Below are 27,309 nucleotides of genomic sequence, written 5' to 3'. Positions count from 1 at the left end.
ACGGGGCTTTTTGGCTCAGCTGAAGCGGAGGGGGAGGGGCACCAGCACCTCCCACACAGAAGAGACCCTGAGGGCCCTAGGCTTTCCAATCTCAGCCCAAAGGTAGGGTCCCCAAATCAAAATAAATTTCCACATAGCCCTAGATCTGTGCTCTAACCACCTTGGTTCAAGTCCAGGTCTGCTCTTTATTGACTTTGGGGAAAGCCCCTGTGCCCATCTCTGGGTCTCATTTCTGTCCTCCGTAAAGTGGAGGGGTTGTATTTTGCAAGCCATTTTATTTCCAAAGCCCCTTCCATCTCTCTCTCTCTCTTTTTTTTTTTTTGAGGCAACTGGGGTTAAGTGACTTGCCCAGGGTCACATAGTTAGTAATTGTTAAGTGTCTGAGGCCACATTTGAACTCAGGTCCTCCTGAATCCAGGGCCGGTGCTCTATCCACTGTGCCACCTAGCTGCCCCTACCCCTTCCCTCTCTAAGCTATAAACAGGAAGAACTGGAGAGCTTCTAGTTGGAGGAAGCAGATTTGACCTTGGAGGAATCACCAAACCTCAATAGGATGGGATTCATGAGTGAGCTATGACGTTGGGACATGCGTTCATCGGATAAAATCTGTGACCCAGACAGTGGGAAGATGTGAAAGAGGATTTGGGTGAGGTTCAAGAAATGATTGCTGAAGGAAGGGAGGGAGGGTGAAGGAAAGGTGAAAGCACAGCAATAGTGTGGGTAGTATGCTACACACCACCCAGCCAGATGGAGGAAATAGCCGATCGGTTCCCCATCATGAGGCCAGTCACAGTCAGCATAGAGTGAGGATGCCACGGAATTTAAAAGCTAAGAAGGGGGCAGCTAGGTGGCGCAGTGGATAGAGCACCCGCCCTGGAGTCAGGAGTACCTGAGTTCAAATCTGGCCTCAGACACTTAACACTTACTAGCTGTGTGACCCTGGGCAAGTCACTTAACCCCAATTGCCTCACTAAAAAAATAAAAAATAAAAAATAAAAAAAAAAGCTAAGAAGGGACTTCATAGGAGATCTGGGATACACAGTTATCCAGCCTCTAGGGACAGGGGCCATTAGCTTCCAAGGCAGTCCTGCTCATTTTGAGACAGTTTTTATTGTTAGAAGTTTTTCCTTACATCCGGTAGAAACCTGCTTCTCTGAGATTCCCTCTTTTGCCCCCAGTTCTTTCTTCTGAGGCCAGACAAAGCACATCTGATTCCTCTCTCCTGTGTCAGCAGTCCCCTTCAGATATTTGAACACAGCCTAGTAGCACAGAGAGACTTCAGTTCTTCACCCATCTGATTTCTTTGCTTAAAAACACCTAGGGATTCCTGATCAGCTTTGCTGGAGGTTTCATCTCTCAGATGATGGAAGAAGCAATAAAGGGGCAGAGCTGGTGAGACTGGGAGGAACTAGGTCCAGTTGGAGGTTTAGGGAGAAGGGGGCTTTATAGGAAGGCAACTTTCACATCAATTAGAACTTTCAAAAATGTTTTACTGATGTTTTTTGTTTTCATATATGTATAAAAATCTCCTCATGATCACTCCCAGAGAACCATCCTTTAACATCAGTTAGAGCACAGAACCTCACTTAGAGCTTAGAGCTGTCCCCAGGTGGAAGGCACTGTCTGGAGGAGGGAGTGAGCTTCCTGCCATTGGAGGTGTTTCAGCAGTTTTTCCAGGAGAAAGATTCCTGCAAAGGGATGGAGATGGCAGTTCCTTTCCACTCAGAGAGCCTGTGGTTCTAGCAGGGTCATGTGGCATCCCTTTTATGCAGCAACCTCCATGGCTGCTGCTCTGGGAGTTACTGGAGAAAAACACAAAACTTCCCTTAGCTTTGGTTTAGCAGAGAAAACAAACCCATAAGAAGTGGAGAGTGATTCTAAGGCAGTCTCTGAGGGCAGCAGGGTCTCAGAGGAGGGAGGGATCCTGGAGGGCTCCCTGGAAGAGACCAGGCTTGAGCTGAGTCTTGACACATGGGAGGAGGTTGGTGGGAGGTGCTTTCATATTGGTTGTGGGATGGGGAGAAATGAACCTGAGTGAACATTGATGGCTAGGGAGAAGAGAGGTTGGGGTCCAACTTGTCTGGTGGCAGGGATGCCGGTGCTCCCTATACTGGGCTGAGGAGTTTTTCCTTTTTCCTGTGGACAATGGGGAGCCATGGCAGGTTCCTGAGTTGGGAGGAGGCAGTAGTCAGACATGAGCTGTAGGAAGGTTACTAGTCCCATGCATAGGAAGGGTGGAATGAGGCTGACTGGAGTCCAGTAAAACTGGTGAGCAGGCTCAGTAATTGTCCAGGCTGGAAGGACTGAGCCTGTTCCTAGAGAGGGAGGTTGTGGCTTTAGAAACAGCAATCCTGGGGTTGTTTGTGTTTTGTTTTGTTTTTCCTGTGGTGGTTTTTTTGGATGTCCTCTTACCTCTTTTGTTCCCTATGAGTTTCCTTCCCTTCCACCCTCTTTTCCTTTTAATAGGTGGGGAGCGTTTTGGAGGTCACAGACTGAGTTTAGAGCAGGACCAGATAAGAACCTGACATCTGTCTTCCGGTCCTAGTGTTGGCCCCAGTCCGGTTCCTCTTTTGGACAGAGACAGATAAGAAACCTTGCCTTGTCCCTCCTCTCCCAGGTCAGGAACTATTTCTCTGTAGTAATCTCTATCCCTTCTCTTGGCCCAATACTCTGTTGTTGACTGTGAAATGGGTTAGGAGAAGGAACCGCACCTTCCCTCCCACCCCCTTATGCCTTGAAACTCCTCTTTCTGCCTGAAAAACCTGCCGTGCCCAGGATGGCCTTGGCATATTTATGCCATCCTGGCTCCTTTCAGATGTCCAACTCCTTGGGGAAGACAGAGTTTGCAAGTCTCTTGATTGCATGCCAGGTACCATTCACCTCCTGGTGGTGTAACAGGAATAAGGACTTCTAGGTGGCAAGACTGCCTTTGGTCTTCTGGTGGCCATGATAGCTATTGGTGTGACGGGTACCAGCGACACTCATTGCAGAAGCACCCTGCTGCTGGCAGCCTTGGTGGTGGGGGCATGAGCCACGGACAAGGGGTCATCCATGGCCAGCTTGAAGACCTCTATTGAAGGAGAACTCGTTACCCACTGAGATATCCCATTTCACTTTGGGATAGCTCTAGGATTGTTCCTGACCATTAAGCCTTTATCTGTTTCTCCTAGTCCTGTCTTCTAGGACCAAGCAGAACATGTCTAGTCTCCTTTTTCTTTCCTAAAAATAATTAAATATTTTGTTAAAAAAACCCTACTCATTCAATGTCAGAACAACCAACTAAGCTTGTGTGGTAACTGTTTACATTTAAATGAACGGATTTCAATGTAGAAAATATCATATAACAACTTCCCTGTCCCCCGTCCTTTGTTACTTTAGTGCTCATTCATTTTTCCCCACGTGTTGTAAGACTCCATATGTACTCTCTTCTCCAGTTTCTTCATTCTTTGCTTTCTTTCAGAAAGCTCTCTCTAGACTTTGTATTTATCATACTTGTTGGCCCTGATGACGTGATAGCATTCCACTACATTCATGTGCCATAATTTAATTATTGCCCTATTGGGGTGTGTGTGTGTGTGTGTGTGTGTGTGTGTGTGTGTGTGTGTGTGTGTAAATCTTTGTTCTGTTTTCATTAAGGTTTTTCAGGGCGTTTTTCAAACAATGGTATTATTGGGTCCCAGGATCTCCACTGGTGATCACTTTTTTAGAAGATGACACAGAAAGTTAGAAAGTCCACCTGCAATGATTGACAGGGTGTGTCTGTTTCTCCACAACCCCTCCAGCATCAAGTTTAATTTGCTTTTAATTATTTTTGTGGAGTTGATGGATGTGAAGTGGAACCTTAAAGTTATTTTAATTTTCATCTATTTGATCGATTATCTGTGAAGTGGAGCATTTTTCAAGTGACCAAAATCAATTTGTGTTTACTCTTTTGAAAGTTGTTCATGTCTTGACTAATGCAGAAATAGGCTTAATGTGATTGTACATATATAATCTATATCAGATTGTTTTCTGTCTTGGGGAGGGGGAGAGGGAAGGGAGGGAAGGAGGGAGAAAAATTTGGAACTAAAAATCTTATGAAAACAAATGTTGAAAACTATCTTTACATGTAACTGGAAAAAATACTTTTTTACGATGGAAAAAATACTTTTTTACGATGAAAAAAAGAAAGAAAGAGGGGCAGCTAGGTGGAGCAGTGGATAAAGCACCAGCCCTGGATTCAGGAGGACCTGAGTTCAAATCCGGCCTCAGACACTTGACACTTACTAGCTGTGTGACCCTGGGCAAGTCACTTAGCCCCAATTGCCTCACCAAAAAGAAAGAAAGAAAGAAAGTTGTTCATGTCCTTTGAGTATTTATCAATCATGCAGGCAGTCAATAAATATTTATTAAGCACCTAAATAATAGCCTAAATAGTAGCGAGCATAAAATTAGGTAAAATATGTAAAGGGCTTCGCACACCTTAAAATGTTGTATAAATGCTAAATAAAGAATAAAGGGAATACCCACCAGGTTTTCCAGGTATGCCTAATCCTTTTTGTTCCTCAGAGTGCTTCAGATACTTGAAGAAAGCTATCACATCACCCTGTTCAGTCTTTCCTTCTCCAGGCTGAACATGCCCATTTTCTTCAACTAGTCCTTTTAAGGAGGCATCATCCTAATTGCTGTCTTCTGTACACTCTTTGGCTTATTGTTCCTACCTCTCATTGCTCAGCATTAACTGATTTGGAAATGGATGTCGACAAGAGTTGTGACTAGGGTACAGGGCAGCCAGGTCTTTGGGGATGCTGACTCTCTCATCCAACATGTCCGAGCTCCTTCCTAGCTCTGAGTCATCTCTGCATTTGATGAGCACATTGCCTATGCCTTTTATCTGTACAAAAATTAATTATTCATAACTATAACTAACCTGGAAAAATTATAATAACTGGACTCATGAAAATTATTATATGAAAAATGATAAATTTAGAAAAATTATAATTGGGCCATAAGTCCCTTCGTGGTCGCCATTCAAATATAGAAATATTTTTGATGACCAGCCTAATTTGGGGGGACTAAACTGACTGGAGGACTAAACTGGGGACTGTTGACTATTTGGCTATCTGACTTCGTTAATTTAATGTGGGCCGTTTATAAAGTTCCACCACACTGCTCCACTCCCAAATTGATAAGCACAGGATTAAGAAGCCTCTTAACTAAATAATCCAAGCAGAGTTTATTTATGAGATACTATTTCAAATTAGGAATACAGGGAAATAAAGTACAACCTGACTGCTTTCCTGCGGTCTCTTTCCACTGAGTCTCTTTCCCACCTGCTGAACTTCTTGAATACAATAAGGGTCTTAGGTGCCTCTGGCCTCAGGGCACTTTACGCTTTCCCTGGTTTGTATTAAGGCCTGTAACCTTGTCAGCCGGGTTCCGTCCTTGTCTATGCTTCCCTCTAGTCTTTCTAGTCCGTCCTCCTCTAGTCAGCCCCTCTCCTTAATTTTGTCTCTCTATCTAGTCCATCCTCGCTCCTTTTCTCTCTAGTCCGTCTCCCCCTCCTGTCTCACTCCCAGGTCTATATATACCTTTTCTTCTCTCCACTCAAATCTTGGGGCTTCCTTTGCCCCCACAGACCAAGCTAATCTGCCAGCCAGGGCTGCGGCTGGTTTTGGGGGGGGTGTACTCCCCAGCTTTCACGTGCTTCAGCACAGGCTATCCAGGATCTTTAGATAGCTCTGCTCAGGTCGGAGGGAGCTGGGGGCTTTTTTTTCCCCCCAGCTGTCTGACCTGGCGTCTTGTATAGTCCACGGGGCTTTTTCTCCTCAGCTGAAGCTGAGGAGGAGGGGGAGAGACCCTGAGGGCCTAAGGCTTTCTAATCTCAGCCTAAAGGTAGGGTCCCCAAATCAAAATAAATTTCCACATATCTTAGTTGTTGATAAAAATGTGAAATTGCCCAGGGCTCAGCACAGATCCCTGGGGTGCTGCTCCACTGGAGACCTTCCAACCAGACTGTTTCCTCTTTGGGTTCAACCGTTTAACTATTCAGCTGGTTCCTGAATCTACCAGGCTGTGCTCTTGGTTGGTATTAGTTATCTCCTGATCGCCTGTTGGGAGTCAGTAGTCTCTTGGTAGCATGCTGAGTATCTGTGGTTTATTGGGTAGTATAATAGCTATCAGTGATCTCAGCCTGCAGTGTTCTTGCATGTCTGAAATCCTGTGATAATAGCATGAAATAATGTGTCTGAATCCATGTGATAATGTGTATTAGCCTGAGATGTGTCCCAGTCCACATCTCTTCTGTCTCTCAGGTATGTTTTGAGCTCCCACTGGATCCTGCCGTGTTGTGTATCAGCCATGTAGATCTGAGCCTGGGTGATGATGGTATATCTGGAAAGAAAAAATTTGAGCAACACATTGATGAAACTGAAGGGGGCAGTCCCCTTTAGCGGGTAGATGTTACAAATAGTGTATGTAACGGGAAAAAGGGAGACAAAAAGGAAAATGTCCATTTAAATCTCTGGAAGTCTCATCTATAGATGATTCTTGGTATTTCATCTTGATGCAGCTCTGTATTCCGGACGTGGTCTCAGGTGTGGTTGCAGAGAAATCTTTCTCAGGTTCTTTAGATGTTCTTCCTTAGCTGGAAAATCTTCTCAGCTGGAAAGTCTCCTACAAAATTGATTTTTTTTTTCTTTAAGGAATCTGACTGAATTTATTATATAAAATTATGATTGGCAGGATACAGAAAAATCTTTTAAAATATACATTACTCTTTAATCTGTACACAAGTATTACAAATACCAATCAAAATGCAACTGGAAGAACTCATTTCAAACTACCAAAAACTTGAAGTTAACTCAAGTTACAAATGCAATGTAAATAAATGCACTTCAAAATACATATTTGTGAATTTTAAAACAATTAACAATGTAAATAATCATTAATGTGATTGTGCCTTTTTTACTTAAATCAACAAACAAAAATAAAAGGTTAAATCTTTTACCAGCTTAGTCAAACTAGGGCATAATGTCACTCACACTGGTTGAATGAAATCACTCTTTACTAAATGATTTTGTATCAAATAATAAGAGAACTAATCTTCTAATGGTGATCCAAGGAAATGTAAAATAATAAAAATAGGAAGCCAGTTTTGTACTTTTGTATGCCTCTGGAGCATTTGCACTGATTGTCTTTTAATTTCAGTTTTATTTAATGGTTCATATAATGTGTAGCTCTTCCACTTTGGATATTTTAAGGTCATACAAACAGAACTGCATTGAGCTAAAAGTGAAATGAAAATAGAAAATTGATCTTAACACAACTTTAAATAACTTTGCCAATAACCAAATCAAATAATGAGAGTTCTCAAAAACTTATGTCTAAGGAAATTCAGAATCTTTTAGAGATTTTACAATTATGTAATGTCCAGTTGTCATATAAGAAACTACGATAAAAACAAAAATTAGAACTTTTTTTTTTACTTAACCTTATTGACGATGGTTTATCTGTAGCAGCCTCTTCATCTGAGCCCTCTTGTATCCCTTGACCCCTATATCCACTGCCATCATCCTTCTTACAGGTCTTCTCACCTTTATTTTCCCCCCTCCCCCCTTCCCTTTCCCCAATTCATCCTTCATACTATAGGGGCCAAATTTAATATGGGGAGAGTTAATTGGGTGGCTCGCCAAACATTGGGGTTCAGAAAATAATGAGGCACCTCTAGGTCTAAAGTTTCCTCTCTTCCGAACTGCCTTTTTTAGTTATTTTCTCCCAGGCCAATAAGAAAGGAGCTTAACAGCCTCTTTTCCACAAACGAATCAGGTTTTATTAATGGGAATAAAATACACAGCAAAGGTGAAATTAATAAAGTCAAGGACAAGGGAATAGGGAAAGAAGAAAATGGATAATCGCCCTGGCTCTAACAACAATCCCCAAACTCACTTCCAGCTCGATACGAATAATCTTCCTTAGTCATAGATCTGGCCAGTGTCACTCCTCTACTTAATAACAGATTCCCGTTAAGGACCTAGCTGCTAGAGTTTAAATTCCTTACCTGGCATTCGGTGTCCTTTGCAACCTAAAGCTACCCTGCCTTTCAGTAGCATGCATGTCATACTTGCCTGTCTTCTCTTTGAGATTGCTTTCTTCTTGGACTGTGTAGATCTTGTATGCACATCTGTTTGTTTGTTTGTTTGTGTTGCCTATTGTCTCTCCTATTAGAATGGAAGCTCCTTAAGGCCAGGGACCATGGTTTTTTGTTTTTGTTTTTGTTTTTTCTTTCTGGGACCATGTTTTCGCCTTTCTTTGTATACCCAGTGAGGCACAATTGGGTATAATACTTGGCGTATACTAAATGCTTAATAAATGCTTGTGACTTAGGTGATCCCAGGGTCACAATTCAAATCCTCTCCACCTGCCAGAGAGTCTGGGGCTTTTTCCTGTGTGTGGGCGGAGACAAATCTCTGGGTGTTATGTGTCTGTTAAGGAAAGACAGAAATCCCAGGGTTAGGTGATGGGGGTAGACAGAAATCTCCAGGTAATGTGACCAAGAAGAAGGGGAAGGCAGAAATTTCCAGATGATACGGCAGGCAGGGGCAGACAGATACCTCTGGATGATGTGATAGACAGGAGGGAGAAGGCAGAAATCTCTGGGTGATGTGATGGGGTGGGCAGAAATCTTAGGTAATGTGACAGAGAGGAAGGGGCAGTTAGATATTTCCTGATGAAATGATGGGAGAGTATTTGGGAGTTCAGCAGAGTGGCCAGAGACTAGCAAGTGGCTGTTTCTCCAGTGACTCTGGCAGGGAGAAGCTGGGCCTGAGGGTGGAGGAAAGCTTTCTGGGCTGGGCTGAATGAGCCTTTCGCTTCCTCCTTCCCTCCCTCCCCCACAGACTGGTTCCTCATCTGAGGCTGGAGCAGGTGGAGAGGCACAAGCTGGGGCTATGCCCCACTGCCCACAGGTAGCAGGCTGGGGACAAGGGACTGGGGTAAAGGAATGGCCTCTAGGGCTCAGAGGAATTCCTGGGGAGTGGGGGGCTAGAGGGGCATTATTGTGTGTAGTTGTGGGGGGCAGGGGAGCCTTGGCTTCTTGTGTGGGGTTGACAGTTTGTGTTGTGGTTGTGTGGTAGGTGGATTTGTGGGGTGAATGCAGTGTTGTGTGTCTGTGGCATTGTGAGCGTTCGTGGTTGTGTGGGGGAGTGGGGGGAGCATTTATGGTATGGTTGTGTATTCCTATGTGTAAGTGTGCTGTTTTGGGGTATACTTGTGTGCTGTGTTGGATGTTGTGCTTTTGCTGGTCTTGGGGGCCTGTGGTGTTTGGCACTATTCTGGCTGCCATTGTCTTGGAGCATGTAGGATGTATGTAGGTGCTTGTGGGGCAGGTCTGGGGTTTGGGTATGTGGCAGGTTGTATGCGGTAGAGTATTTGTGTGGTGTCAGCTACGAGCTTCTCATGTTGTGGGTCTGTGGTGTGTATTTGTGGTGTGATGCCTGGTAGGGGAAGGGCGTTGGTTGTGTGAATCGTGTTGCGCGGATGTCCAGCTCTTGTATTCTTATCTTGGTCTTTGCCAAGCCCTGAGCTCAGGGAGACCTGGCTCCCAAGCCCTGGAGCCATGATTTGGGATTTGGCCAGGGGTTCAGGCCCATGGGGTCAGGGCCTGGGGATCCTCTGCCTCTGAGGCGTCTGAGGTCGGTCAGCATGGTTCAGTAGAACGTTCACTGCCTCTGCAATGAGAAGACCTGGGTTCAAATCTTACCTTAGCTGCTTTGTAACTGGCACCTCCGTCTTAGCTTCCTAGTATCTCATTGTCCTCATCTGTTATGTGAAGGGGTCGGGTGTCCCTTTCATGTCTCCGTCCTTTGCTCCTCTTTCCTAATGAGTCTTCACATATCCTTCCCTACCCTTCCAGCTCCTGCTGGCCTGGCTCCTTCCTCTAGGGCCAGGCTGGGGTGGGGCGGGGACACTCTGGACTGGAGGTTCACTCGCTAGCCATTTGAAGAAGTTCAAGGCCCTCAGAGGTTGTGACAGACCTGAGTCACACATACAAAGCTCTATGCAAATGTGTTTCCTCAACATTTCCTGGGCTTGAAAGGAGGGGGAAGTGGAAGGTGTCAGGTCAGACAAACTCTTCCAGAGAGGGCTTCTGGTGTGGGCTGTCACAGGCAGAGGGACAGTATGGAAATGGGTCCCTGCAGGGACATGGCAGCTAGGTGGGGCAATGGTTAGAGTGCAGGACCTGGAGTCAGGAAGACTTGAGTTCAAATCCAGCCTCAGACACTTAGGAGCTGTGTGATCCTAGGCAAATCGTTGAACCCTTTTGGCCACAGTTTCTTCATCTGTATCATGAGCTGGAGAAGGAAAGAAATGGAAAACCACACGAGTATCTTTGTCAAGAAAACCCCAAATGGTGTCACGAAGAGTGAAACACAACTGAGCAACAACAGGATGTTGGGGACTTTTGTGTATGGGCCAAGGAGGACCTCTTGTCAGTGTCAGGGAGAGAAGGGCAGTGTGCTTAGGGGGTGGGATAAATAAGGCCTTAACAAATGGATAGGGCTCAGTAAAGAAAATCCTGCCTTCAAGGAGCTTAAAATCTAATGGAGGAGGCAGTGTGTAAATAACGATATACCTAAAAGACGCATCAATCAATAACATTTATTAAGCACCTACTATGTTACAGGCACTGTGCTAAGTGCTAGGGATACAAGAAGAGGCAAAAACACAATCCCTGCTCTCAAGGACTTCATATTCTATTGGGGGAGGTGGGTGCATCAACAAGCATTTAAGAAGAATCCATGGGTTTTGCACTATTGATACATCAGTGAATCAATCAGTAAACATTTATTAAGTGCACATGTGCCAGGCACTGTGTGCTAAGCACTGGGGATACACAAAGAGACAAAAGAGAGTCCTTGCCCTCAGGGAACTTACAATCTAATGGGGAGACAGTGTGTAAATATACCTATAAGATAAATGGAAAGGAGTCTCAGATGGAAAGGACTAGCTTCAGGAGAGATGGAGAAGGCATACAGAAGGCATGCAGATGGTTGAGCTGAACTGAATTGACTAAGGAAGCCAGAAGAACTGGGAGCTAAGAGTAAGAGGCAAGGAGGGGGAACCTTCCAAGCATGGGATACAGCTGGTACAAATGTGTGGAGGTGGGAGATGGAAGACTTCTAAAGTGCTCCAGAATGTTATGTTTTTGTTTAAATGTCAGCTGTTCTAATGTTCGTGATGATTCCCTTGCTGCCCTTTTTGGTTATCACCAGCTTCTCCCCCCCCCCCTTCCTCTCTGTCTCCCTCCCTCTCCTTCTCCCTCTGAGCTGTTTGCCTGTTGGGGTAGGGCTGGCCTTTGACCTTCCTTTGTATCCCTTTCATTTAGCACAGTGCGGGGCATAGAGCAGGTGTTTACTAACAGCTTGCTGACGTGGCTCAACTTACCTTTGGGATGATGAGAATACCAGGATGACTTAAAATGCTTGAGCTGATACTAGCATTTATAGAGCTTTAAGATTTGCAAGGCACTTTAGATCTATCTTTTTTCTCATTTGATCCTCCCAACAACCACAGGAGGAAGGCTATAGTCCCATTGAGGCACACAGGCTAAGTGACTTTCCCAAGGTCACACAGCTAGTAAGTATTGGGGAAGGATTTGAACCTGGGTCTAGTACTCTAGTCACTGCACTACCTAGATGCCTCTATAATATGTAGTTAGTATTATTATTAATAATAAAATGAAGAATACTTTTCTTACCACATTTTAAGGCTTACAAAGAGCAACCCTGTGAAGTGGGCAGTGGGGGTATCATTGTACTCATTTTACTGATGGGGAAAACTGAGGCCCAGAGAAGGGGAGAGAGACTTGTTTAAGCTCATAAAACCAATAAGTGATACTAGCAGACTTGCACTTTTATCTTCTGACTCTATAAATTCGCTGCTCTTACCACTGCCTCACACAGTGCCTCTTTAAGATAGTTGATGACTGAGCAGTAACTAGGAATTCTTTTTCCTGGGGCAAAAAAACCCCCAGTTGTGAGGTAGGCAGAGCACAGTTCAACCAGGGGTGCAGTTGGGCCTGGAAAGCCTGCCTGCTAAGTTGTATCCCAGAGAGAATAGTCTCTTGTTATGGTTGGGGGAAGAGAGATCCTGGGAAAAGAATGACATAATGATGGGACATTAAGAATGGAAGCCCAGGGGCAGCTAGGTGTCTCAGTGAATAAAGCACGGGCCCTGGATTCAGGAGGACCTGAGTTTAAATCTGGCCTCAGACAACTTGACACTTACTAGCTGTGTGACCCTGGGCAAGTCACTTAACCCTCATTGCCCCAACCACAAAAAAAAAAAAATAATAATAATGCAGGCCCAAGGGCCGGACAAGAAGGCGAAGTATACGCTGTTCATCATAGACCCAAGGAAGACCCAACAGTCTTGGAGAAACCACAGGAGGGAAGGGAGGGAAGTTCTTGAATGTTGGCTTCCTGGGACAAAGCCCTGGGTGCCTCACCCTAGTTGTGGCTCTGGTTGATGTTCATTTTTATATTGTCTTGCATGTGTTGTGTTCAAGGCTGAACCACTGTCATTCTGTGATGCCCTGGGCCCTTAGCCCAGGCTGAGCCCTTGTTCCTTTCTTGCTGCTCTGACTCCGTCCATCTAGGCTGAATGGCATTGGGTCAGCTCTGACTGGCCTCCCTCAAGTGTAAGCCTCAGGGCAAGGGCAGGGTGGCCCAGGGCTCAGTCTTCAGCCAGAGAAGCTGTGGGATCTTGGGCATAGAGTCCAAGCCCAGGCAGAAGGTGATGTTACCCATCTCTTCTGTCCTTGTCTGACCACCTTTGGAAGCCCATGCTCAGTTTGGGGCATTCCAGTTTAAGCCAGAGGGCATCCAAGAAGTTCCTGCCATGTAAAACAAGAAGATTTAGTGGGTAGCACGATCTTGTTCTTCAGGTATTTGGAGGGCTGCCATATGGGAAAGGGGTTCTACTTGTTCTCCTTGGCCTCAGTGGGTAGAGCCTAGGGACAGGGGAAGAAATGGCAAAAAGGGATGTTTAGCCTTGAGATAATGAGAAGCTTCCTACTGGGGAGAATTGTCCTGAGGTTGAGTGTACAGCCTTGGGAGGTGAGGACTTCTCCTTATGCTGAAAGACTGCAAAGCCTGGCCAGGTGACCACTAGTTTGACAAAGAGCATGACTATTTCCTGGGTCTGTTTGGCTTTCTTGGTTTCTCAGGGTGTCTGACAAAGCTTCTTCTTCTGCCTCTGCCTACCTCTTTTTGTGTGAGCTCAGTCCCTGCTCTGACCTACTTCTTGACCCTCTAATTTCCCTTCATAACTTCTCCAGCTCCAGTACCATACCGGACCCTTCACCCACCCTCTTCCGGGGACGTCTCACTGTCCTACTAACCTGGGACTCGAGAAGCCTTTCTCCCTGGACCTCTGACCCTGCAGTTCCCACCTCTGGGGCCATGGGGAGCCCCATTGTGTAATCTCTACCTCCAGAGGCATCCAGCTGTTCTCAGTGGCCAGGTAAGTGATGCAAGGAATGACCTTTGGGAAAGGGGGGGGCAGTGTTGTGGGAAGTAGGAGGGAGAAGTCTCTTTTTGCACCGTATGGGGGGAGAAAGGTTGGCAGAGCAAAGGGTGGATGGGAGATCCTGCGAGGAGGTCTTCTGGGAAGGGGGCTTTGATCTCTGTGTCTTTTGATTGTCTGATCCTGCCTTAACCCTCCCTGTCTTACTCTTGGCATACTTCTCTTTATACTTATTTTTCTCTCCTTGAGTCTTCCCTCTACCTCTGTCTCTGCCTCTGCTTGCCTTTCTTTTAAAAAAAATACATTTAAAAAAATTAAATCATAAAAGCATTTTATTATTTTTGAGTTACATGTAAAGATAGTTTTCAACATTTGTTTTCATAAGATTTTTAGTTCCAAATTTTTCTCCCTCCCTCCCTTCCCTTCCCCCTTCCTAAGACAGAAAGAAATCTGACATAGGTTATATATGTACAATCGCATTAAACATATTTATGCATTAGTCATGTTGTGAAAGAAGAATCAGAACAAAAGGGAAAAACCTCAAAAAAGAAAAAACAGAAACAAAAAACAAAAATAGAAACAGTATGGTTCCATCTACATTCAGAATCCACAGTTCTTTTTTCTGGATGTGGAGAACATTTTCCATCATGAATTCTTTGTAATTTCCTGGGATCATTGTATTGCTGAGAAGAGCTAAGTCTATCACGACTGATCATCACATAATATTGCTGTTACTATATACAATGTTATTCTGGTTCTGCTCACTTCATTCAGCTCACTTAAGTCTTTCCAGATTTTTCCTCATCACAGCACAATAGTATTCCATTACATTCATATACCACAACTTGTACAGCCATTCCCCAGTTGATGGGAATCCATTTGATTTCCAATTCTTTGCCACCACAAAGAGAGTTGCTATAAGTGTTTTTGTACATGTGGGTCCTTTTCCCTTTTTTATGATCTCTTTGGGATACAGACCCAGTAGTGGTATTGCTGGGTCAAAGGGTATGCACAGTCCCATAGCCCTTTGGGCATAGCTCCAAATTTCTCTCCAGAATGGTTGGATCAGGGGCAGCTAGTTGGCTCAGTGGATAAAGTACCAACTGGCCCTGGATTCAGGAGAACCTGGGGCCTTCAAATCCGGCCCCAGACACTTGACACTTGCTAGCTGTGTGACCCTGGGCAAGTCACTTAACCCTCCTTGCCCCATAAAAAACAAACACAGAATGGTTGGATCAGTTCACAACTCCACCAACAATGCATTAGTATTCCAATTTTAAAAATACATTTTTATTTATCTTTCGTTTTCATATATCTACATTTCCTACTGTATCCCTCTCTCCCCTTGCCAGAGAGCTGTCCCTTATAATAAAGAATTTTTTAAAGAAGGCAAAAAAAGATTAGCAAACCTAACTAATAGATATTTTTTTCATAAAAATATTTTATTATTTTCCAGTTATATGTAGAGATAGTTTTCAACATTTGTTTTTATAAGATTTCTAGTTTCAAATTTTTCTCCCTCCCCCCTCCATAAGACAGCAAGCAATCTGATATAGGTTATATATGTACAATCACATTAAACAAATTTCTGCATTAGTCATGCTGTGAAAGAAGAATCAGAGCAAAAAGGAAAAACCTCAAAAAAGAAAAACAACAAAAAATAGAAATAGTATGGCTCAATCTGCATCTAGATTCCATAGTTCTTTTTTTCTGGATTTGGAGAGCCTTTTCCATCATGAGTCCTTTGGAACTATCTTGTACCGTTGTATTGCTGAGAAGAATCAAGTCTATCACAGTTGATCAACACATAATGTTGTTGATACTGTGTACATTGTTTTCCTGGTTCTGCTCATCTCACTCATCATCAGTTCATGCAGGTCCTTCCAGGTTTCTCTGAACTTCTCCTGCTCATCATTTCTTATAGCACAATAATATTCCATCACATTCATATACCACAACTTGTTCAGCCATTCCCCAATTGATGGGCATCCCCTCAATTTCCAATTCCTTGCCACCACAAAAAGAGCAGCTATAAATATTTTTGCATATGTGGGTCCTTTTCCCTTTTTTATGATCTCTTTGGGAAAAAGACCTAATAGTGGTATTGCTGGTCAAAGGGTATGTACATCTTTATAGCCCTTGGGCATAGTTCCAAATTGCTCTCCAGAATGCTAACCAATATATCTTTTTTTTTTTTTTTTTTTTGCGGGGCAATAGGGGTTAAGTGACTTGCCCAGGGTCACACAGCTAGTAAGTGTCAAGTGTCTGAGGCCAGATTTGAACTCAGGTCCTCCTGAATCCAGGGCCGGTGCTTATCCACTGCGCCACCTAGCTGCCCCACCAATATATCTTAAAAGAAAAAAAGCCCATGGTCCTGAATTCTGTGAAGAAGCAAGAGGAATCATTGTAATTTCTTCTTTTTGATGTCTGTGTCTCCTTTCTTCTTTTCTTTTCTTTTCTTTTTTTTTTTGAGAGGCAATGGGGGTTAAGTGACTTGCCTAGGGTCACACAGTCTGTTTCTCCTTTACGGTTTCTGCCTCTGCCTGATCATTTGGTGCCATTCCCCCTACCCCTTACCACCTTTGGGGCTCCTCCTATCAGGAAGTAGGGGTACAGGGCCTATAATTCTGCCTCTGTCCCTCCCCTCGTTTCTGAGGTCCTTTCTGCCCTCTGACCTGGTGCTGGCTTCTTCTCTTTGTATGTGTGTCTAGGTGGGGATGAGCTGAGGTTCTGCTTGATCTGCCAGCGCCCCTGCTACCCTCCAGGCCATGGCAGAGGAGGTGGGGGCTGCGCTGCCTGTGGCTGACTGGCTGCGGGCATTGCATCTGGAGCACTATGCTGGACACTTTGAACAGCATGGGCTAGTGTGGGCAGCTGACTGCCGGGGCCTGAGTGATGGACAGCTTCTCCACATGGGTGTGACGATGCCCGGGCATCGCAGACGGATCCTATCTGGCCTCCAACGGGCCTATGCCACTGCCTCTGAGGAGCCTCGAGGGCCTGCCCCTGCCCCTGCCCCTCGGGGACCTCCCCGGCCTGTACCTGCCAAGCGCCATGTCTTTCGTTCTGCCCCAGCTCCAGCCCCTGTTCCACCCTCAGCCCCAGCTCCAGCCTCTGCTCCAGCCCCTGTTCCAGCCTCGGCCCCAGCCCCAGCCCCTATTCCAGCCCCAGCCCTAGCCCCTGTTCCAGCCTCAGCCCCAACCCCTGCCCCTGTTCCAGCCTCGGCCCCAGCCCCAGCACCAGTTCCAGCCTTGGCCCCCGCCCCTGTTCCAGCCCCAGCGCTAGCCTTAGCACCAGCTTCAGTCTCAGTCTCATTCCCAGCCCCAATGCAGACCCCCTCCTTAGTTCCTTCTTTAGCGTTTGCCCCACCTATTCCTCCTCGAAGAAGTTGCCGACCTCCTGCCCCCTTTGCTCCTCTGGAGCCTGGTCCACCCAGGGACCCCATGCTGCCTCCACTACCTGCCAAACGACACCAGGTGGAGGCCAGAGCACCCTGCATTCCACCTCGGACTGGCCCACCCAAGCCTCTGGTGAGGTAAGGGGGAGAGGAGGTGGGAGGGTGGGACTTGGGACCTAGCTCTGGTCTCAGGGCTGTTGAAAGGGGAGACATTGCCCCCACCCTTGGTAGGCTTCTGGACTGAGAGGAAGACATGGTTTAAGGCTTTGAGGACTCAGGTCAAGTCTAGGGAGGGATAGTTTCCTGAAGGAGGCAATACTTGAATTTGGACTATGAAATTTGAACTACAGAGGATTTCAGTAGGAAAAAATGGAGGTGGGAGAATGTTCCTGGCAGAGAGGAAGTGGGGATCAAAAACTCGAGATGGGGAAATTGTGGGCAGGCCTAGAGCCCATCCAACTGGAGAGGGGGATCCGAGGTGGCTAGAGAGAAAATTTAGGGCAACCTTGACTCCCGTAATCTGGTTTGTTTTAAAAACAGGTCTCTTTAGATGAGTCTTATTACCTTTTGGACAGGGTCACTGAATTGACAGGTCAGGTTGATACAATTTACCTAGACTTTAGCAAACAATTGACAAACCCTTCTGCTCTCCTTGTGGAATGACATTGAAATGGAGACTAGAAATGTAGGTGGATTGTTGACTGGATGCATGGCTGGACCCCAAGAGTAGTCATTAATGATCTGAAGCTAGCTTGGGAGGAGGTCTCCAGTTAAGTGTGTCAGGGATCTGTGCTTGGCTCTGGACTGTTGAACTTTTTTATCATCAACTTGGACAAGGCATAGGCTTAAACAGTTTTGCAGATGACCCAAAGGCAGGAAGGCATAGTTAATACTTAGTTGTTGTTTTAAACAAATTTTTTTATTTTAAATTTTTCTCAATGACATGTAAAGATATTTTTTGAGTTCCAAATTTTTCTCCCCTCCTCCCTTCCCTCCCCCCGCCCCCGAGGCCAGGAAGCAATTTGATATAGGTTATACTTTGATGAAAGGTTCAAGATCCCCCCAAATCTGGACTGGCAAGGATGTTTGGGTGAGCCTGAGAAAAGAAAATTGAGGAGTAATAATATAAAGTCTTATAAAGACACACCTCACCAACAGAGGCGGGGAAAGCCTGCCTAGCCAGACAACAGTCTGGGGTTTTAAAGTCAACAATATGATACAGCAGCCAAGACAGAGCGATGGCAGGTTTTATTAAGAGGAGCAGCCGGTGCAGGATTAGGGGGGGCCGGCCCTGCTGTTCTCAGCTCTAGTCTGACCACCTTTGCACTGCTGTCTTCGGTTCTGGAAGGATAGTGGGAAGCTGGAAAACTTCCAGAGGCTGGTAGCCAGGACGGTGAAGGGTCTGCAGACCCTGCCTCGTGAGGATTTCTTTTGTCTTTTGGGGGTTTTTTTTGGTGGGGCAATGGGGGTTAAGTGACTTGCCTAGGGTCACACAGCTAGTAAGTCAAGCGTCTGAGGCTGGCTTTGAACTCAGGTCCTTCTGAATCCAGGGCCAATGCTTTATCCACTGTGCCACCTAGGTGCCCCCTCATGAGGATTTCTTGAGCGATATGGGGAGTGGAAACCAGAGAAGAGAAGATTTGGGGGACACATCATGGCAGGCTTCTCCCAGCTGAAGATCTGTCTTGTGGAAGAGGGTTTAGGCCTGGTTAGCCTGGTCTCAGGGGTGGAAGGGAGAACCAGGAACGATGGGTGCTGGGAGACGCAGAGAGGCAGAGGCTTGAGGGAACAGACTTCTCAACAGATATTCAAAGAGGAACAGGCTTCAGTGGGAGGAAAGGCCTGCACGGCCACTTGTTGGTAGGAGGTGGAGGGGCTTCTTATGCAGGTATACTCAGGACCCCTCTTCTGACACATGGCCTGTACACTGATGTCTGATGTACCCATTGGCCTAATGGCAGGATGACTGATTTTTTAAAAGGCCAGGCTTGCACAGCTCATGGAAACTTGGCAGAATGGCTTTCTTGGGCAGACGGGGAAGACCCAGTGTTTCCCTTATGTTAAGAGTTCCTCTTGCAGTCTCTTTGTGGGTAGCGGTGAGCCAAAACAGGTTCCAGGCAGAGGATGGATGTGGCCAGAAGTGGGCTGCGGAAGGTGCTCATGGCCCCTGGGTACAGAAGTCAGGAGGAAGGGAGGGGGCTGTGCATCTTTCAGGGGCTGTGGGATCAGCCAGCGGGGGGACGGAGGGAAGGGGACAAATGGTTGTCTTGATCCCTTTTTGTGTCTGTCTTAGTGGCCTCCTCTGTTTTTCTTTCTTTGTGTCCTGTATTTTTCTCATCTTTTTCTCTGTCTCTTAATCTCTCCCTTTTGGCCATTTCTCTCTATTCCCCCATCTCATCATTCTTCGGCCTCTCTTTCCCCCCTTTTTGTGTTTGTCCCTCTCTGCATGCCTCCCTGGGTCTCTTCCTTTCTCTCTATCTGTCCCTCTCTTCATTCATTGCTCTCCGTGTCTCTCTCTCCATTCCTTTCCATCTCTCTCTACCTCTCTCTGTATCTGTCTGTCCTTCTCTCCGTTCTTCTGTGTCTCTCTTTTTTTCTCTGACTGCCTTTCTGTGCGTCTGGAGGGCAGAGAATAGAAGTAGAGAGGCCAGTGAGGAGGTATCTGCCTTGGGGGATGGGGCCGGCAAGGATGGAGAGGAGGGGAGGCCACAGAGACAGGAGAAGGAGCAGGCTGGTTGAACACTGGGGGGTGCCTGGGCCGAGATCACAGCTAAGACCAGGCAGAGGGGATGGTGCCAGCACAGGCCATGGGGTGGGGCATCCCTGGCTTTCTCCAAGATTCAGCGTGAATCCCACTTCTCACTAAGGCCACCTCCAGTGATTTCTCTTCATGTGTCTATACATAATTATTTGCATGCTGCCCCTCCCCTTAGGATGTCAGCTCTCTGGGGACAGAAATGGTGTTTTTGCCATTCTTTGTGACGCCCAGTGCTTAGCTAAATGCCTGGCACACAGTCAGCGCCTAATAAATGCTTGTTGACTGACTGACTTGCAGGACTGGGAGAGCAGGGACCCAGGCTTCTGGAGGAGGGATCTAGTCCTGTCTTTGGTTCTGTGCCTCCCCCTAGTGGCAAATCTCTGGCCTAACAGTTCTCCACCCAACTGCAAGATTCCATTCACCCTCCCCTCCTAAATTGCCCACCATAGGCAGGGGAGGAGATTCAGCCTGCACTTGGGGGTGCTTTCTAACCTGGCTGAAGAGACAGGGCTCACACCCAGGGAACAAACAAACAGGGAAGACCCGAGAAGATCAAAAGCCAGACAATGTAGGAGCCCTGATGAAGGGGTGACTTCTGTGGTCTGGTTCTGTGGAGGCTATCTGGAGGAGGCAGGACTCGAGCTGGCCTCGGAGGACTTAGCGATGTGTGGAGAGGAGGAGGAGGGAAAAGGGACAATACTTTCCTACTGGGAGATGGTCTCTGGGTGTTTGGGATTTTTCTGATTTGGGTCAGAGGGAGGGTTCAAACACAGGGAGACAGGGTCTCTCCAGGGCCACTTCATTGCCCTCCAAGCCTTCCCCTCCCAGATCTACAATGGGAGTGAGGTAGATGGGTAGGAATGACAGGCACCAGGAAAGATGGAGACTGGATCCAAGGCTGGCTTCCTGATGGGGGGGATGGGGAATGCCAGGATGGATAATGGGTCAGAGGTGTAGCTGGCTGCATAGTGAGCATAGAGTCCATTCTCTCTCTCTCTCCCTCTCCCTCTCCCTCTCCCTCTCCCTCTGTCTCTTCCCTTTCTCTTTTCTTTCTCCTTTTCCTTTTTCCCTCTTGCTCTCTGTCCACTCTCTCTGGGTCTCCTCTTCTTTTCTCTCTCTCTCTCTCTCTCTCTCTCTCTCTGTTTCCTCTCCCCCCACCTCCATTTCTTTCTGTCTCTTCATGTCACTCATTCTTTCTTTTTCTCTGCCTTTTCTCTTCTGTTTTCTGGCATCTTTCTCTCTTTTTGTCCCTTTGTCTTTCTCTTCACTTCTTTATCTCTGTTTTTATGTCTTTCATTGGGCCTCGGTCTTTTTCTGAATCTGTCCTTTCTTCTCTTTCTGTTTCTCTTTATCTCTCTCATACCCATAGTCAACAAGCATTATCAAGCACTGTGCTGAGCACTGGGAATAAAAAGAAAGGGGGGAAAAAAAGCCCAACCCCTGCCCTCAAAGAGCTCATGATCTAATGAGCAAGACAATCTGTAAATAACCAGGCCCAGCCTCGATATAGACAGAGTAAGTGGGAGGTAGATAGTCTTAGAGGTAGGCACTAGATGGGAGGAGGCGGACATTGGGAACAGTCTCTGGAAGAACATGAGCTGAGTCTTGCACAAGTCAGGTCAGCTCTGAATGGGGGGTAGGGAGGGGGAGCATTGCTGGCTGGGGGCCAGGATGAGTCCTCAGAGGGAATGTCCTGTGAGGGTAACAGCAGGAAAGCCAGTGGAGCTGAGTCATGGAGTTCTCTGAGGGGCCTAAGATATGCAAATCCTGGGAAGGGAAGAAGGGCTCAGGGAAGGAATTCTTGCTCTCAGACTGGAAGGGGAGCCACTAGAGTTTACTGAGTAGGGGCTGACATAGTTAGACGTGTTCTTTAGGAAGATCACTTTGCCAGATGAGCTGAGGATGGACTGGAGTGGGGAGAGACGGGACCTGGAGACCACTGACCGCACCAGGAAGGCTGCTCCAGTAGTCCTGGTGTGAGGTGATGAGAGCGTGTATGGTGATGAGAGGTGATGAGGAGAAGGGGGGATATATGAGGCATGTCAAGAAGACAGAAGCAACAGATCAGATATCGAATAGCGTGGGAGGCACAAATGCAATTTTTCTTTTTCTTTTTTCTTTTTTTTGGTGAGGCAGTTGGGGTTAAGTGACTTGCCTAGGGTCACACAGCTAGTAATTGTTAAGTGTCTGAGGCTGGATTTGAACTCGGGTCCTCCTGAATCCAGGGCCGGTGCTCTATCCACTGTGCCACCTAACTGCCCCGCAAATGCAATTTTTCAAAGGAAACAGTCCTTAGAGGGAGTAGACTTGTTCTCCTTGATCCCTAAGTGCAGAACTACTACTACTACTACTACTAATTCACATTTATATAGTGCCTACTTTGTGCCAGCACTGTGCTAAGTGCTTTACCAATATTATCTCATTTGACTCTCACAACAACCATGGGAGGCAGGTGTTATTATTATCCCCATTTTTTCATTGAGTGACTTGCCCAAGGTCACACAGCTGGTTAGTGTCTGAGGCAAAACTTTGAACTCAGGTCTTCCTGACTCCAGGCCCAGAATTCTATTCCCTGTATCACCTAGCTGTCAGCAATGGGAAGAAACTACAAAGAGGCAAAGTTTGGATCAACATAAAGAAGAATGTCTACATTATTCATCACCTTCTGTGTGCAGAGCTTTGTGTGTGATACTAGGGAAGACAGAATTCTTAGATGAGGCCCAGTCTCTGGCTTGTAGAGTGTATAACTTAGTAATAAGGATAAAGACATGAGTAGATAAAAATTTATAGACATTAATGAAACACCTATTGTTTGCAGAGCCCTGTGCTGGGGGAGATGAAAAGTTAGATGAGGCTCAGTCCCTGCCCTTATAGAGTTTGAGGACTGGTAGGGGAATTAGACAGAAATGGAGATAACCACAATACCCAGTGTTCTATTAGGCCAGCGCAGCACAGATGTGCAAACTAATTGCTACTGAGGTTTACAATGGGGTAGGGGTGGGGTGGGCATTAGAAGGCTTCATGGAGAAGGTACCATCCATGGTTGAGCTTTAAAGGAAATGGAGAAATTCAGCAGATGAGAAGAACTTGAAGGGAGGCCCAGGCTCATTAGGTAGCCACCAAAAGGGCGCAGGTGAAATGAATTCTTTAAGCTGGTGGTGCAACGGTAAGAGTGCTGGGCCTGGAGTCAGGAAGACCTGAGTTCAAATTCAGCCTCGATACTTAGTAACCATGTGACCCAAAGTAAGTTACTTCACCGCTGTCTGCCTCAGTTTCCTGAGTTGTAAAATGGGGACAGAATAATAACCCTTACCTCCCAAGGTGGTTGTAAAGATCAAATGAGATAATGTAGCACAATACCTGGCATATAGTAGGCGCTTTATAGATGCCTTTTGGGGGGGGCGGGGCAATGAGGGTTAAGTGACTTGCCCAGGGTCACACAGCTAGTAAGTGTCAAGTGTCTGAGGATGGGATTTGAACTCAGGTCCTCTTGAATCCAGGGATGGTGCTTTATCCACTGCACCACCTAGCTGCCCCCTTGATTTGACTTGACTAGATGGCTTCTGAGGTCCCCTCCAAATCTAGCTCCAGGATCCCAAGAGAGGGAGGAGACCCACTGGAATTGGTGAGACCTGGGAACTGATTGACTGTGAATGGGGGAGGCGAGGAAGGGTTGTCTCCCAAGGATGTTCTTTGCTCTCCTGGACAGCTCTGCTTTGTAGGAAGTTTTTCTTTGTTTTGAGCCTTCTCTCCTTTTCAGTTTCCATCTGTTGCTTTTATTTCTGCCTTCCGAGGCCAAGTACAACGAGCCAGATCCGTCTGGGACATGGCAGGTCTTGAGTGCAGCTTTTTATCTTCCCCATCCCCAAGCCCTCACTTCTCTCCGCTAAACATTCCCACCATCCCGGTCTTCCCTTATGTAATCTCCAGTCCCCTCCCTGTCCCGGTCACCCTTCTCTGGACACGTTCCAACCTGTCAATGTCCCTCTTAAGTTGTTCCACCCAGAACGGAACACAATGACGCCTCCATGGTCTGACCGTGAATCCTGGTGCTGCCACTTATCAGCTCTGTGATCTTGGGCATGTCACTTCCCTTTTTGGGGGCCTCCACTTCCTCATCTGTAAAATGAGGGCATTGAATTGAATGATTCCCAGATTCCAGCTTTAAATGCTCTGACTATACCCTAATTCTGTGGATTAGACAGAGGACTGTGGGCTAGCTCGTGGCACAGCGATGGGCATTCATGGTCAGTTCAGTTAAACAAACACAATGGTGAAGTGATTGTCCTTCTGTTCTCAGACCCCATTGGGACAATGATGTTCAGTTGGGGTTGCCCTGTTTTGGCACAGACATTGAGAAGCTGTTGTGGGCCCAAAGGAGGCTGACCACAATGGCAAGGGGATTGGGAGCCATGGCATTTGAAAGCCCTGGGAATGTCTAGCCTGAATAAAAGACCACTGGAGACAAGAGAGTGTCTTGAAAATTCTTGAGAAACCTCCACGTTGGAAGAGGGATTAGACTGGCTCAGTGTTGTCTCAGAGGGCAGAACTGGGAGCAAAAAGGTAGGAATGTAAAGAAAACCCCAGAGGGCAGCTAGGTGGTGCAGTGGATAAAGCACCGGCCCTGGATTCAGGAGGACCTGAGTTCAAATCCCAGCCTCAGACACTTGACACTTACTAACTGTGTGACCCTGGGAAAGTCAGTTAACCCTCATTGCCCTGCAAAAAAAAAAGAAAGAAAGAAAGAAAGAAAAAACCCTACCAGCAATTAGAGGTGTCCAGCAGTGGCCCTTTATTGAGATGGTATTTGTTAGGGGAGGGAACACTGTCCATATCACTCCTTCCTGAATGTGCTGCCTCTCCTAATTCAACCAGATTAAATTGACTTTTTTGGCTGCCAAGCTCTGCTGGTGACTCCCTGGATCTTTTCACACCACTGGTGCTTATTGCCTTTGTGATTGGGTGACCTTCACCTTTCTGGGTCTCGGTTTCCTGTAAAATGTAGGGGTTGGGCTGGGCGGCCTCAAAGGTCCCTTCCATACACACATGTCTATGATCCCATGAAATGTCCTAGAGTTGATTTTTGAGGCAAAGTGTAGTACTTTATAATTTATCGATTACATTTTATCTCATAATAAAGACTCACTAAGCACTTTACAAAAATGTCATTTGATTTGATTTGTCAACAGCCTTTGGAAGTAGATGCTATTTTTTTGGTTTTGCGGGGCAGTGAGGGTTAAATGACTTGCCTAGGGTCACACAGCTAGTAAGTGTCAAAATGTCTGAGGCTGGATTGGAACTCAGGTCTTCCTGACTCCAGGACTGGTGCTTTATCCACTGCACCACCTAGCTGCCCCTATAGATGCTATTATCCCCATTTTACAGCCAAAAGAAACTGAAGCAGATAGGGATGAAGCGACTTGCCCAGGGTTACACTGCTAATAAGTCTCTACAGCTAAATTTGAACTCAGGTCTTCTTGACACCAGGCCCAGAGCTCTCTCTCCAGCTTCACCTAGTGGTGGCTTATCTGATTCAGCCCAATCTTTTAACCTGTCAAGATCTTTTTGGCTATTGATTCTGTCGTGTGGTATGTTAGCTGTCCTTTGTACTTTTGTGTCATGTACAGATGTGACGAGCATGCCATCCAGTAACTTCCTCCAAATCACAGATGTAAATATTAAACCAAGCAGGGCAAAACGCAGATCCCTGGGGCACCCCACTGGATGCCTCCTTCCAGGTGTCCTCATCCGTAAAGTGAGGGAGTTGGACTCAGTGGCTTCTGTGGTCCATTCCAGCTCTGACGCTATGATCCTGGCATCTGTCTGGCTGTTTACTTGGAAATACATCTATCTACCTGGGCTATCACCCAGCCATCTCTCTCTGTCTTGTCCAGAAGGAGACGAGAATAACGCTGATAGCTCCCCTCCAGGTCTGCAGAGCCCTTAATATACTTTGTCTCATTTCATCCTCACAAAGACCCTGTGAGGGAAGTGCTATTATTATTAGACAGAAAAACAAACTGAGTCTTAGAGAGGTCCAGTGACTTGCCCAGAGTTTGTTGTTTATTCAGTCATTTTCAGTCATGACTCTCTGACCCCATTTGGGGTTTTCTTGGCAGATATACTGGAGTGCTTTGCCATGTCCTTCTCCAGCTTATTTTACAGATGAGGAAACTGGGGCAGACAGGGTGAAGTGACTTGCCCAGGGTCACACAGCTGCTAAGTGTCTGGGGCCAGGTTTGAACTCAGGAAGATGAGTCTTCCTGACTCCAGACCCAGTGCTCTATACACTGCATCATCTTGCTACCCTGCCCAGGGTTACACAGGTAATAATCATTTGAGACAGGATTTGAATTCAGGCTTTCCTTACTTTACCCATCATGATTTAACGATGAGGCTACAAACAAGGAAGCCTAGATGGATAGTCAGAAGGGGATGCAGGCTTATGTGGGAAGCTAATGTGCTCAGCTTTGGATGTATTGAATTTGAGCTGCCATTGGGACGTCCAGGTGGAGTTAGAAATGGGGGTGTGGAGCTCAGAAAAGAGGGCAGGACAAAAGCTACAGTCCTGATGCCCTAGTGATACCTTGGACTTGAGGCAGCAAAGGGGATAGATCTCCGAGCCTGGATTCAGGAAGACTTGAGTTCAAATTGAGCCTCAAGTGACATTTACTAGCTGTCTGACCCTGGGCAAGTCACTTCACCTCCGTCTGCTTCAGTATCCTCAATTGTAAAATGGAGATAATAATAGCATTTGCCTTCCTGGGTTGTTGTGAAGATTAAAGGAGATAATTTTTCTAAAATGCTTAGCATATTGTCCAGCACAATATAACCAGTTTATTGGCCAGTTTTTATTTAAATAAATACATCCTTCCTTCTTTCCTTCCTTCCTTCCTATGTCCTTCTTTCTTTCCTTCCTTCCTCCCTTCCTTCCTTTCTTCCTTCCCTGCTTCCTTTCTCCTCTTCTTCCTTCCCTCCCTCCCTCCTCCCTTCCTTCTTTCCTCCTTTTTCCCTTCTCTCCCCCCTCCCTTCCTCTCTTCCTCCTTTTTTACCTTCTTCTCTCCCCCTTCCTCCCTTCCTTCCTTTCTCCCTTCCTTCTTTCTTCTCTTCTTCCTTCCTCCCTTCCTTCCTTTCTCCCTTCTTCCTTTCTTCTCTTCTTCCCTCCTTTCCTTCCTCCCTCCCTTCCTCCTCTATTCCTTTCTTCTCTCCCCCTCCCTTCCTTCCTTCCTTCCTCCTTTCCTCTTTTCTTCTCTTCTTCCCTCCCTCCCTTCTCCCTCCCTTCCCTCTTCCCTTCCCTCCTCCCTCCCTCCCTCCCTCTTCCCAACACCGAGGGCCACCCAGTCCTAAAGCAGGCTACATTGGTAGGAAGGGAGCCCCCTGCCCCTAGATGTCTTCATGCAAAGTAGCGGTGATGGCGGTGGGGTTGTAGCTGGGATGATGATTTCAGGAGGGGCTGGTGGAGATGCCCTCTGAAGTTCCTGCCAACTCTGACTTCATTGGCTGTGAGGTCACTCCCAAGGCAGCTCATGAAAGTCTGTGATTGTGTGTGTGTCCGTGTGTGTGCCTGTTCTCTGTGTGGGGGGAGGTGCGGAGGAGGGGAGGGTCGCTCTCCGTCTGTGTCTCACTGTTTGCCCATCTGTGCTTGTAT

General features: G+C 46.5%; 1 protein-coding gene across 1 annotated transcript in view; it reads left to right on the top strand.

Annotated features, from left to right (window-relative positions):
- ARAP1 (ArfGAP with RhoGAP domain, ankyrin repeat and PH domain 1) overlaps nt 1-27,309 on the top strand; it is a 116,177-nt gene that overhangs the window by 28,122 nt on the left and 60,746 nt on the right. The window contains 2 exon segments of the mRNA XM_043994530.1: nt 13,319-13,503; nt 16,218-17,041. Of these exon segments, the coding sequence (XP_043850465.1) occupies nt 16,275-17,041 (767 nt within the window). The 5' untranslated portion in view covers nt 13,319-13,503; nt 16,218-16,274.

The sequence above is a fragment of the Dromiciops gliroides genome, chromosome 3, assembly GCF_019393635.1.
Source record: "Dromiciops gliroides isolate mDroGli1 chromosome 3, mDroGli1.pri, whole genome shotgun sequence".
Lineage (NCBI taxonomy): Eukaryota > Metazoa > Chordata > Mammalia > Microbiotheria > Microbiotheriidae > Dromiciops > Dromiciops gliroides.
The sequence above is the reverse complement of the archived record's forward strand: the minus strand, read 5'-3'. Positions and strand labels throughout refer to the sequence as shown.